Consider the following 14408-nt stretch of genomic DNA (forward strand, 5'->3'; position numbering starts at 1 on the left):
AACACAATAGACACATGAAGAAGGAGCTGTTAAACCATACACTGACACAATCATCAGCCAAGTTGGAACTTCCAACCTTGTTCACAAATTTGCAGTGTCATAACATAGCAATGACATTTGGTGAAGACAGAGACTTAACAACTGGTTTAGGACCTGGGAATTGAGGGTAAAGGGTTCAGCCCTATTTGTGACAGGCTGAACAATGACATGGTCCCACCGCTAGTTGATATCAAGAACATATTTGAATATCAACACACTTAATGTATAAGGCTTTCGCACACTGCATCTGTATTTTTCGTCTGCATTTTTCGTCTGCATTTTTCGTATATCTTATCCGATAAAGTTTGTTCGTAAAGGAACCTTGCACACTAGTCGATAGTTGCATATTTAAAAAAAACATTGTATCTAAATCTTAACGTGCGACAATTTTGGACGAAAAATACAGACTCAGTGTACAAGAGCCTTTATATTCTAAATTTAAAATATCATGTGACGTCAAGTGCATACCAGGATATAAAAAAAATATGCTAAGTCTAAACAATATAGACATTTTGCATTACAGTAGTTCTTTCTCAGTAGCCAATCAAAGCTCACCTTCTCCATCTGTGGGCCTGGGGTGGATCTCAATGCTAAGCTCCTCCTCTTTCTGCGCCCGGCACGAGCCCGTGTTCAACTGCTGCAGCATGGTGGGACACAGCTGCTGTAGGCCCGCGCCGTCCAGACGAGACTGCTCACTGATGCTGTATATGGCCAGCGTGTCTGCAGGCAAGCACTGCGACAAATGAAATCATATCCATCAGTGAAAAGTTAGCCAGAAGAATCAGAAGTAGAATATCTTTATTGCGTTTGCAAGTACAACAAAATTGAGGTAGAAGCTCTTCAATTAAGTGACATTTTTATAAGGCAAAAACAAATTAAGAATAGGTTGAAAAATTATGTAAAAGTTGTAAAAGTTTTAAAACAAATATATAAATGTTAAGAATATAAGAAGTAACAAGGCAGGTTGCTTAAAATTCCTGTTATCCTCAAATTTACCAACACAGTGTGTCCTTGGGGTCATTTTGACTGCAGCTATTTAAATTGTAGGCTGTTTGCAATTTACAATCAGACAATTAACAGCATATGAACAAATCTCTCTGTAATAACATTCAGAATAATGCTAAGAAACACTATGGAAAGTTTAGTTGTAAGTTGAGATTTTTGGTTCAGAGTATTGAAACATTTTAAAGATAATGGCTGTTAGAGAAGGTTTAGTATAGGTATAGTAAACACCTACATGTACAATGTGGACCTTTTATTTATACTAGTATGCAAGAATACATGTTATATTATGGAAGCAAAACAGACACAAATCTCAAAATTGACCAGTGCATGAAGAATGTTGTTTGAGGGCAATAGTAAAAAATACAGCAATGTCAACCTCTGAAATCTATCTATCTAAGGTATCAAACCTCCGCAGTGAGGTTGAAAAGTCGTGAGAAACTGTATCTGTGGTCAATGTTTGATTCCTATATTGAGACACAGACAGAAGCCAGTTGGAATTTAATCTCATAGGACAAAAAGTAACACAAGTCTGACTTTTCACAGTGACTCATCAAAATAATTAAAGTGCATGAATCACTTGAATGTTAAACATTTCTCGCCCATGCCAACAGAAGATTTTTATTTTATTTTTGATATTATTTTTGGGCATTTTCATGCTTTATTAGACAGTTTGGAGAGACAGAGATGAAATGGGAATGACATACAGAGAACGACCCGGGCTGGATTCTAACCCAGGTCTGATGTGAAGAGGACTGAGCCTCTATGGGGGAGGGGGGGGGGCACTAACCACTACAGCACGAGCACCCCCAGAAAATATATTTTTTTCATATATTCTATTCAATTCTTGTAAAAAAATTCAGCACAGAAAACAAATACTTATCTCTATAGTGTCATCTCTGTGCATATAGGAATCCAACGTGTCTAGTGATGAATAGCTGTTTAAAGGTGTTGAACAACGTGCGCGTCACACATGAGTCAACATGTGACTGAAGAGACGCCCGTGTGTTTCAGTCAATGCAGAGAGACAGTTAGAGTTATTGGTCAAAGGTTGGCTGCTTTACATCTGTTCTCTGACTCATTCTCCATTACAAAGGAAGACAAACTGACGGCTTAAGTGCTTTTGTTTATCATTCATACAGGTTGTGCAAAGATGGAGTCAGGGATTCTGGAGAACGCTTGTTGTCAAAATCAATTTCTGTCAAAATCAGTGAATATCTCCTCATGATTTTTCAGACCTGGAAAAAAATCTGGTGTTAATACACAGCCTAGGCTCTGTAAACTGTTATGTAGACAAAGGTTATGTAAACAAAGGGGGCCCACCGTAGCTAGCAACGTGCCTGTTTACAGAGCCTAGGCTGTGAATAAACACTGATTATTTTTCCCAGCTCACAGTACAGACTTGTAGCGGATTGTAAGGGGATATTATATACACAGATTTTGCCAACAAGCGTTCTCCAGAATCACTGACTCCACCTTTAAGTCGCTTACATAACCTGTGCGCTAACATCAGACATCCAAACTATGTGTGACTTTTACCTCTTGTTCTATTACATTTCTCAGAAGTCTTTGCCAGCGTTATTCGGGGGGAAAATCTATTCAAAAGCAATTCAGCAAGAGAGTCAATCATCCTCGACACTAAGCATGGGAAATATGTTAAATATTTCAGCTATCTGGCGCCGGTGACTCCTGCTTCTTGCAGTACAGGATTTAAACTGGATTTACCTCTATCATAGGGACCACAGCCAATTGGCTTTTAATGCTTGGTTTTTAATACTTTGATCATGCAATTTGATTTATCTACTATTGCTAGTACAACCTGCATATACTACATATAGTTTTCATATATATAGATTCAACACTGAAGCCTAGCTAAGGGGTTCAAAAACGTTTTCAGCTGGCGAGCCCCAAAATAACGGTACAAAGGATTAGCCACCCCCAATGACCCTAGAGGGGGCATATTACTCAGCGGACACACACACACACACACACACACATTATAAGGCTTATGCAAATGCAGGCATTATTAAAACACAGAAAAACAAAATCCTAACCGCCACAGTATTATTAAGGAGTTATTTAAGGTAGCTACTTGGACCTTTCAGTTTTAGTTGATTGTAGCGGCACCTTTGGACTAAAGTGGATGTGTTTTTATGACAGTAGTGCCTAAGCGCGTGCCGGCAGCCAGTGCATTTGTTGACGAAGTGAGTGAAAGAGAGACAGCAGGATGCATCCTGATGAGGTAATGTATTCATATGTGACTCTGTCAGATTAATAATGGTAATATGACAATGGTGAAGCAAAGTAAACTTTGATTTATTAACCGTTCAGGGAAACACAGGACGTTCTAGTCTGCCTGCCGTAAATAATTTTTTAAGTTCCCGGAAATCTGACCCGTGCACTTTTTCTGACAAAAATACAGTAGTAATGGTGAATAGTTGAATCTCTGTATTGAACTCTAGTGAGAAAATTCAGAATCGGGGACAGGTCTACTAAAAACTAATTAGTTAGTTAAGTGAGTTCTATAATAATAATAATTTTAATGAAATGTTTTTTTCTCACCTTGGAGATGTTGGTTTTGGGCGGTGTGGTTAAAGGTGTCACAGATACATTGTCGTTGGCGTCACCTTCTCCCTCGGCCTGGCTGAGTAGACCCAGCAGAGCACGCAGCTGGGGCACAGAGATGGTCCCGTTGTCCCCATAGTGACTCAGCAGCTCCTGGAGCACCTGGGCAGGGGGATGGAAGAAATTAACGTTATTGTAGCTTTGTTAACAGGAAAGACTGGGTCTGAATTTGTTTAAGAAGAATACAAAACATACTTTTGACTATGCAAATTCAGAGGGGGGGGGGTTGTTTACAGTTGCAGAGCATGTAGTTAGTTTACGAGACATATTTTACTTTGCATGTCATTCTTAGTATAGAATAATTCTATCATAACTAAAAAAAAACTTCCTCTCTAAACCTTCCATCAGGTATCTGGTATTATTTCAAGATGATTTTTGGTGATGCAAAACAAGGAACATTGTATTTTTTATTTGTGTATTAAAAAACAAACTTTAAAAAGGTGCGCTATGCAGATTCAGAGGAGGGGGGATTTACATGTAATTCCTAGCATTGAATAATTATATCATAACTAAAAAAAAACTTTCCTCTCTAAACTATCCATCTGGTATTATTTTGAGATGATTTTGGTTGAGAAGGAATTACCGTAATTGTAGTTTTTGTTTACAGAATAAAATACATTTACAGGTCAAACTCCACAGGTTACCTGGGCAGGGGATTGGCTCTGACTTTGGGTCTGGCATGTCACTGGACCCAAGGAGCAGAGAAGCAGAGCCAGCGACAGGGCAGAGAGCATCAGACGGCACAGGGACAGGGGGAGGGGGGAGACAGTCATAGAGGCACGGCCATGGCGGGAGCACATAAGCATGGCTTCTTCACTGGCTGGAGGACTTTGATCTGTGTGAGGGAGACGAGAATAAAAAAACTATAAAAAAGGTGCACAATGCAGTTTATAGGCATACTAAGCAATCTCCAGTGAACGCTTGTTTATGTTTAAACAGTGGAGACATAGTTGACACGCACACACGACGGACAGGCAGCGGATGGCGAGTCGATATTAGCCGATTTTGACAAAAAGTGTACTGGATTACAATCTCTTAGTATGCCTTTAAGAGGAGGGAGGATTTTGTGTACATTTGCAGAGTCTGTAGTTAGTTTAAAAAACATATTTACTTATTTTCCTCTCTAAACTAAGCATTTGGCATTATTTCTAAATTATTTTGGGTGAGAAGAAATTAAATAAAATGTGTTGTTGTCTAACAGGTCTCTCTTCATAATGAGACCCCATTCCCTGTATAAGTAAAGCTTTGATAAACAATAAAAACGTAAACATTTCTGAATTTTTCAGAATAGTTGCCAACACTTTTTACTCAACAGTATGAAACATTTTTTGTACTAGACCCAATAACTTTGAATCGGTATTCAAAAAGCAGGATTGATACCCAACACTAGAGGGGACTGAATCATTTTGCCTGGTGCCCCTTTAGGTATGTGTGAATATCCATTTGTTTAATAGGTAAGAGGCCAATCTTAACAAACAGTGAAGCACTCAACACACAAGCCCATCAACAGCCCCCACTGTTAGCACAAAGCACAAAGACGAGACAGGAAACATCAGGATAAACACAGACGCCAATTACTGACAATTACAGTAAATTACAACACACTCAATCACTGACAGTGACATCATTGTTATAAACCAGGAAGTGAGATACAGCAACACTCTCTCAAACTCACACCAGACATGCACCAATGGATCATACTACTGATACATACACGCTGGTGTGACAATTCATTGAGAACATAAAGTCATAGTGCAGCTACTTTTTCGAACCTAACATTTCACAATTCACACCACTTCACATAACTTAAACTTTGTTGTTCCCCTCCCCAACACACACACACACACACACACACACACACACACACACACACACACACACACACACACACACACACACACACACACACACACACACACACACACACACACACACACACACACACACACACACACACACACACACACACACACACACACACACACACACACACACACACACACACACACACACACACACAGCACTGATTCCTTTCAGTACACCCTGCAGGTCCATATGGAGAGCTTGGTGTTATATAAACAGAGCCATTCATTTCAGTAGAGAACCGCTCTCACCTTCTCCTACGGAGGCTCTTATGATAGCTGGTGGGTAGAGCGTGTGAGCTGTGGGCCCCTCAGGGTGCAGTGGACTGTGGATGAGAGGGAGACAAATACAACTTAGGTTACAACTCACTGGCAGTGAAGAATACAAATACATCAGCTTACATTGTCTGTATTCACTTTCTAACCACTGACTAGCCTTCTTTAAAGGGTAGAAATGTTAACTCAAAAGTGATTTTTTTTTGGTTCAGAGTGTAAAAAAAACTAATGTTGAGATAATGGCTGTTAAAGATGGTCGTATAGGAGAAATATACTGATGCAAACAGACAAGGTTTGGTGCATTAGACACCTAAAAGTACATTTTGGACCTTTGATTTATACCTAGTATGAAAAAAGACATGTTATGGAAGCAAAACAGACACATCTGAAAATTGACCACTGCTTGTCATGTCTCGCCCTTAAATTCCAGCCTAACACTTGGGCCAAAACCACATTGTCACTTTTTCTGAAACAAGCAGTTCTTGTAAATGTGTTTTTAGCTTTTCAAAGACAGGGCCATTTAGTTTAAGACAGCAGTGGAATCCGACAAGGAAATATATTATCTAAATATATTCTGCCGAGATGCCCTTGAGCAAGCCCCATACCAACCAACTGCTCAGTGGTAAACAATATCACATCTGTGTGTGTGGTGAGCAATGAGAGAAATGAGAAACCACAGAGTGTAAGGCATGCTCAGTAAAAGTCCCAAAAAGTTCATTTAACTTCATAACTGAACTTCAATGTTCTTATAAACACAGACCCTAGCATTAACTTCATGCTATCCTCGTGCTCCGTCAACTTTCCCCAAATAAAATACAACTTTCACAAAATGAAAGTCCTGTCTGCTTTCTCACACTTCTAATTTGCGTTTCAGTTTATACGGTAACTTTTTTCCGTTTTTCTCTCTCTAGCTCTCGTAGTCTAGACATTTTCTCCCCAATGCATTGTTCCCTCTCTCACAAATCTTTCTCCATGCTCTTATCAGTAGGACTTGTTCTAAAGTACATGGGAAAGACTTGAAAACAGGGCACAGATAAAAGAATAAATCTTTTCTTAGTGTCTTTAGCTCAAAAATGTAATTTCCCTCCCAGGCTTTTATTGTCTTACTTACCCAATCCTTGTAAATGTGCTCTTAAATCTTAACCTTGCCCTTCTAGTTGCTGGTTGCTGTTGTTAGTGAAAGGACAGTATAACAGTCCTGGAACCATTATCTAAATTGACAGGGTTTATTTTCCAAATATTTTCATAATAAAAGTACTTATTTGTTCAGTTTGTTTATGTAAATTTGTTTGTTTTAACTTGTTTGTCGAAACAAAAAGTTCTAATAAAAATGTCATGGATATATTTCACTATGTTATATCATAAAGGTCAAATTAATCTCCCAATGAAAATTATTGTTGTTGTAAAGTCCTTGTAAAAAATACGGAATACATCTTTCAATACACAATTCAATGTGATATTGAAAAAAAACTTTTTAAAAATCCAGTATTAGCTTTGCTCTACCCTGTATAAAGCAAGACAATAGGTTAAAGGTGCACCGAGAAACTTTCAGTTTTTGTGGTAATTCTGGCACCCCCTTTGGACAAAAGCGGTAGTGTTTTTACTACGCCAGCTGTTGTTCCTGGGTGAGTGTACCCATGACAAAGCCATTATAACTTTAAACTATATTAAAAAACAAATAGCATTCTTTGCACTGATGGTCTTGTTTGCTGTCACATGTAATGTATGATCATCAGAGGAAAAATGAGACTGTTTCAGAAATACTTGAAAGTTCCTCGTAGCACCTTTAAGAAGAATGACCGTTAAATTGCTGCCTGTCAACTCTTAATAATAACCCAGGACTTGTGACAGACACTAAATACACAGACACACACACACACTCCTAAATAAGTTGTTGTTTTTCTCTGGAGAGCATACAGCAACAATCAACACTGAAGTAGCCAGAGTGAAGCCCCTCTCCCCTGGCAGACCTTTGCCTTGGTCTCAGTGTGGCTACGGTCCAAACAACACAATGCACAAGCTGCTTTCAAATGTCAGCACGTCAGGTCAGACTGGTGCCATGATGCCATCACACAAATCATGTCTGTGTGTGTGTGTGTGTGTGTGTGTGTGTGTGTGTGTGTGTGTGTTTTAAGAGTCCAAGGCCTATTTGTAGCCGTGGAGATAAAGGCTGGTTGTTGTTGTTAGTCCTTCACAGGGCTGTGAGTGTGAAATGTGAATCTGTTGGGATCCCAAGATTCTCGAAATCAAAATCCATTTCTGGATGCAGTTCAAAAGAGGGTTTTAGGATCAAATCCAGTCCACTGTGTGCTAAGAGGACTTGTGGCAAATTAGGACATGAAAGAAAATGTAATTCCATGTCTTATCTATCTTCATGTTACTGTGTGTCTATTTTAATTAGAAGCTTGTAATGCATATGATATTAAAGGGTCTCCGAGTAACTTTCATTTTTTGTTCATTCTTGCACCCCTTTGGACAAGCAGTATTGTTTTTGCTACACCAGCTGTAGTTCCTTGGTGAGCGTATATACCCATGACAAAGGCATTTAGAAGAACTTTATAAAAAAAGCATTCTTTGCACTGATGGTCTCGTTTGCTGTTGATAGTAATGTATGATCATCAGAGGGAAAATTAGACTGTTCAGAAATATTCAAAAGTTCCTCGTAGCACCTTTAAGGCACCTGGAATCTCAGAAAATAGGAAGCGAATTTTTTTACAAGTTTTTTTTAAGCCAGCCCCACTAAACTCTCTGCTATGATGTTTAATACCAGTTGTAGACTAGAGCCAGCAATGGAGGACAAACGTGAGAAAATGTTTTAGTCACGCTCTGCTGGACTCCAATCCCAAAGGCATGCCGCTGATTTGACTCACAGCTCCTTTCAGGCATTTCCCTGTTCCTTAGAAAGTCACCAGTTTGCCCCACTTCTTATTTTTACTTCATAAAAACCATACACACATTGGCAAAAACAACAAGTGACTAGCCTCAAGCTAATGTGATAATAAATAAAGAAAATGGAGAATCTGAGAAAATCTGAGCCCAAAGGTTGTGCAATATATCTATGACGATAATATCATAATTGTTGTTTTGACAAAGAGTGAAACGAAAATATCAGGTATGCCACTGAATTAAAAAAGCCTCTGCAGATAGCGGTCCATCACGATCTGCCAACTAGGTAAAAGCAAGAAAACACACTCAAACTAGTGTCAACAAATAACTGTGAAACTTTGACAGTCATTTAGCAAAAGAGTGCCTTGTAACAAAATCTAAAAGGGAACAGATTTCAAGAAATAACAAAACGCTGTCACCACTTACATTGCAAAATATATGGTTCCATATTTTGCACTGGTGATTTTAGTGTTTTTGTATTGTTCTTACTTGAATAACTTAGTTTCAAGTTATAGGTGCACTATATATTTTCAGTGGAGGGGATTTGCTTGTGCATATTCTGAAGTTAGTTATCGTAAATCACCTTTTCAGCGAAATCGCCCAACATATCGAGATATCATTATTTTTCAAAACCGCACACACTGTCATATACTGAGCCCTGGGATTGCGTTAACATGCACATGATGTTTTGGCTTCACCAGGCAACTATATATCAATGCTATGTCATGTACAATACTGTCCCATCTCTCTCTCACACACACACACAGATGTGTAAACACAGCTCCAGTGAGAAATTTCCCCTGTCATCATCAACTTTACCAGCTGACTCAGAAGAAATAAAATATCCGATTGCTCTCTAACAGCCTAACAACAGTGCAGGCAGACACTTAACCAACAGGAGTCGCTTACAATTTAAAAGGTGCTCCGAGGAACTTTCAATTTGTGTTAATTCTTGCACCCCCTTCGGACAAAAGCGGTAGTGTTTTAACTACACCAGCTGTTGTTCCTGGGTGAGCGTACCCACGACAAAGGCATTAAGAAAAACTATTTAAAAATTGTTTTCTTTGCACTGATGGTCTTGTTTGCTGTTACATGTGGATAATGATCATCAGAGGAAAAATGTGACCGTTTCAGAAATATTTAAAAGTTCCTCTGAGCTATACTTCAATAAATGGTATATCAGTGTTTCCCCTACCATTATACAGGCCTGGCGGGCGCGCCAGGCCAACGGGACCCCCCGCCAGGCCAACAGCTGCCCAAAAAAAAAAAAAAAAAAAGTAAAAAAAAAAAAAAAAAAAAATTATTAATCTTTTTTTTTTTTTTTTTTTGTCTCCGCTACGCTGCGCGATGCACGTGTGCATTCGGAGCGCACATGTCAAACAGGGAAACTGACGAGAAAGAACCTTCCTTTATAGGTCCATGGCATAGGCTACACTGGAGATATTTAGGACTCAGTAACAGGGAGTTGAACAGGAAAAAGTGATGAGCAAAACTTAGAAAGTTAAAGTTGCTACGTCGCCATGGCAACCAATCTGTATCAACAGCTGAGACAGCGCAGCAAGTTATCTTGAAAACAGCAGGCTATAGTCATAGTAGCCCTACAAGCTTTATTTTTTGGTATTTTCAATGCTACTTTATTTTTATGTTTTAAATTGAGAACTAGGCTACATGAAATATAATGGGTCAGAATACAAAATGTTGCTTATTTTGCACACATTTTGATTGATAGGTTAATCATGATGTGTAGCCTAGGTTAATTCATTTATTTTAAATTAATATTTGATAAATTAAAGAAAATGTTTCATGATCCAGATTATTCCAGAAATTAATACTAGACAGGATATACCTGTCTATATTAGGTCTTCGTGTTTATTGTATTTTATTTTCATATCTATGTGTTTTTCTTCAATAGTTTATATGGCTTGTGTCTCCAAATTATTCCATAAAATTGTTTTAGGCAGGACATATGACAGCTGTTTACAGAGCAAAAAAAATAAAATCAGATTTAGCTTCTCAAAGTGCACCAGTTTGATGCATTTAACTTTAAAAAGGTAAAGGTTTTCTTCCGCAGGGGCATGCCCCAAGACCCCACTAGAAGGTCCATTCTCCCCCAGCAGTCTCAAAAAATCCTGAGGGAAACACAAAATGTACAAACGTACCGAATGTGAAGGCATAACCCTATGCCCTGATTTGTAGCGGGCTGTCAAAAGAGGCTCATCCATAATACAGTTAGTTTTGGTCAATTTCTAATACAAATTTGGTACGCACGCCGCGCGCATACTCTTTATCAGCTTTTACCACCGGGCCTAAAAACAATTCTAGGGGAAACACTGTATATGGAGGTTTAATTATGTGTGTGTGTGTGTGTGTGTGTGTGTGTGTGTGTGTGTGTGTGTGTGTGTGTGTGTGTGTGTGTGTGTGTGTGTGTGTGTGTGTGTGTGTGTGTGTGTGTGTGTGTGTGTGTGTGTGTGTGTGTGTGTGTGTGTGTGTGTGTGTGTGTGTGTGTGCGTGCGTGCGTGTATGGATTTACGTAACCAAACAAACTATCTCCAAATGGTATTTATGAACAATTAAGGTGCTATATCATGGATAATTATGTATAGTGGGAGCTGGTGATCGTCCCACCCTAAGATTAAACAGAAAGTTGTACTGCAGCATTCGTCACCTACACACACTATCAACATATAAGCCTGCTGTTAAACACACACAAGAAACCACTTTCCTCTGTGACAGCGTTTTTCAAAATAAGAGTCCAGCTAAAAGCATAAATTGCACTGTACCTTTTTTAATGAATGAAGACTCACACACAGCAGCCAATGCCCGCCACTAATAGTTCTGTCTTGATTCAAAGTAGTTTGTTCTTAAAAAGCAGCCCCCTGGTTTGGTCCTCTCCCCTCTGAACACACATACTAATGTCTCTTCCCGGGACACTTTATATATGTACAGCAGGAGCTAAGGCCAGGTTAAGCTGTATGGTCGACCCATCAACCATTACACAAGGCCCATAATTATTGTTTTTTTTTCCTTAGGCCGATATCCTCAAACCAAACCTGCCATTAGGTGAGAGAGTGATGCATTGTGGGCATGACGTATAGGTCCACCGAACGCATTGTCCACTCATCCTGAGTTTACTACAAAGAGCTATTCACCCTCAAATTAAAGGGTCTGGTGATGATGATGCCTCGGTCCGACTAAAGCCTTCACTTCTACCAAGAGGTTGGCTAACAGGTCAGGGGCCCAGATTTCAGAAGCCACACAGCTTATGTCTTAGACCAAGGCACACATTTGAGGTGCTGGTCGTTAACCGTTTGCCATTGCGTTTAGCGACTTTGCACTTTTATTTAACCACTTTTCAAGATGTATTAGCAAATATGATTTTTTCCCCCTATCATCCACTATTAAATGCTGCTATGTCTAAGTTTATTAACATTCTAAAAACAGCGATTGTTAGGCAATGAGTATGTTTACTTTTGATAGTTTACAACTTGCAAGACTTTTACTTGTAGACAGAATATTTAAACAGTATGGTATTGATTACTTTGCTAAAGAAAATGAGGCAAATGCTTCTTCCATCACTGCTAACTTGAACATATTTGGAGTTAAGTGTGTAAAGAAAAAATGTAAAATGCCACAAATTTGATAACATTAAATTGCAGACCTATGAATAATGTAGCACATTTATTTATTTCACATTTATTACATAGTGTGTTTACATTATTGTTTCTTAATACTCAAACTAAATATTTTAACATTTGCTTAAATAATGTTCAGTTGTATACCTACTTCCATGTATCTTTTTCAACTATGAGTAAGTTTGTCAAATATGTGAAATAGTGTTACAGGTGTTACAGTGCTGCTATTTCCCTTATCTATCTATCTATCTATCTATCTATCTATCTATCTATCTATCTATCTATCTATCTATCTATCTATCTATCATATTTGGAGCATTGAGTGAAAACGAAATGTATAACAAATACAGTATGCTATCTGTCCAGCTATTTATTTATCTTTATGGTCGAAAAATAGAAAATCACTCATTCATACTTGCACCATTATATTATATTATATACCATACTTATGTACACTCATTTATACATTGCCTATCCCTACTCATACTAGTTGTGCATTTTGTTTCCTACAATAAAGTATAGCACATAATCAACTGTTTAACTGTGTACTAGAAAAACACATACTTTTTATTTTTTTTATTATTTCACCTAGCAGTTTCTCTTCAAGACATATAGGCTACAATATTGTGTTACATCTTATATATTAGTTTTAGTATGTTACGTGTGTAGGACTAGGAGAACAACAGAGTTAGAATTCCACTGCAACTACCTGTTTTACTGTACAAAGCATGCCATTAAATATCTTGATCTTGATGTACTCTAGTCATATGATGCTAAATTGGCAGGTTTGCAGGTTTGCACTAGGCTATTTCTTTATATTTTCCCTCACACGTTTTACACACATGCCTTTTCCCAGCATCTCTGTGATTGTCGCAAAAACGCCTAAAGGTTGAAAGAAGATCAAACGAATACTTCTGTCAACGAATCGCAGTCTAAACTTGATCTAGCTACATTAGCCTCAGTAGCTGGTCCTTGGTTACACTATAGCCCCATTTGTGTACGATATATGTGTGTGTTTGTGTAAAATAATAAAACTATTCACGGTTATTTATGAGCCCAGATAGGTTAATATGTGTATACGGTTACAGTCAGTGGGTGTAATATCCAGCATCTTATTAGCCGTGGTTGTTAGCTCACCCGGTGATGCTGTTGACGTCTCCTCTCAACAACAGCGTCCGTGAAATGTCACTGTTTATCGGGGAAAGGAAATGTCAGATGTGGGCACACTGCAGCTGGATGTATCCGGTATCGGTACGTTCAGCCATTCATTCAGACGCTACACACACGGACGGAGCATTCTTTTTTTTTTCTTCTGCTTCTTCCTCCCATTCAAACAAGCCTGACAGCAGACAGAGCAAGGGCAGAAGCGCGTGGAGGATGTGCTGCTAGTCTGGACAATGTCTGTCAGTGGTGACGTCGACACACTTGGTCCTTTTTCACAATGGCCGTGTCTCCCTCGTGCGGTGGGAAGCGGGTACTGCAAGACAACAGACACATATTACCAAAATAACCATTGGTTGGTCTGACTGAGAGAAAAATAATCCTCACCAAAGATCATAGCCTACCCTGGACCTGAGAAGAGATCATGAATCATAATTCACTTTACAAACTGTAAAAAAAGACAAGTGGGATTCAACGATGACAGAAGGACAACGCATGCGCACTGCAGAAGAATATGACCCTTTTCGTATTTTAATTTTTTACTGTTTAGAGGAGTTACCTACATACTAAAAGGAATATCTGAATAAATCAATAACTCAAACAAAGCATGTGTTTGGATTCAGTTCGTTTTGATTCGTGAATTTGGAACTTTCCCTGCACTAGCCTATATGCAATATCTTAAAGGACAATTATTTTACCTTATTATAAATACAATATTTGTTAAGAATAGCACATGCATTTCCACACTGTAAATAACTCACAAAAGGAGACCAGAATCATTAATTAATTGCTACAGAAGTCATATAGTCCAAGACAATCCTGCTACTGCACGACTTATTCACAATATCAATATATTCTATAAAGATATGTTCAGAAACAATGTTTTTCTTCTGTGAAATTAACATTTCTTAATAGCGATAGCTAG

General features: G+C 38.5%; 1 protein-coding gene across 2 annotated transcripts in view; it reads right to left on the bottom strand.

The window, feature by feature from the left end:
- The window catches only part of slc39a14 (solute carrier family 39 member 14), a 33298-nt gene extending 19633 nt beyond the window's left edge, over window positions 1-13665 (bottom strand). For both annotated transcript variants that reach the window (XM_080036962.1, XM_080036963.1), the window contains exons 1-5: window positions 13460-13665; window positions 5781-5854; window positions 4311-4501; window positions 3604-3768; window positions 595-772 (exon numbers count right to left, since the gene is read on the bottom strand). In XM_080036962.1, coding sequence (XP_079893088.1) covers window positions 595-772; window positions 3604-3768; window positions 4311-4472 — 505 coding nt within the window. In that variant the 5' untranslated portion in view covers window positions 4473-4501; window positions 5781-5854; window positions 13460-13665. The remainder of the gene's footprint in view (window positions 1-594; window positions 773-3603; window positions 3769-4310; window positions 4502-5780; window positions 5855-13459) is intronic.
- Window positions 13666-14408: the final 743 nt, after the last annotated feature.

The sequence above is a fragment of the Ammodytes marinus genome (assembly GCF_949987685.1).
Source record: "Ammodytes marinus genome assembly, chromosome: 2".
NCBI lineage: Eukaryota > Metazoa > Chordata > Actinopteri > Uranoscopiformes > Ammodytidae > Ammodytes > Ammodytes marinus.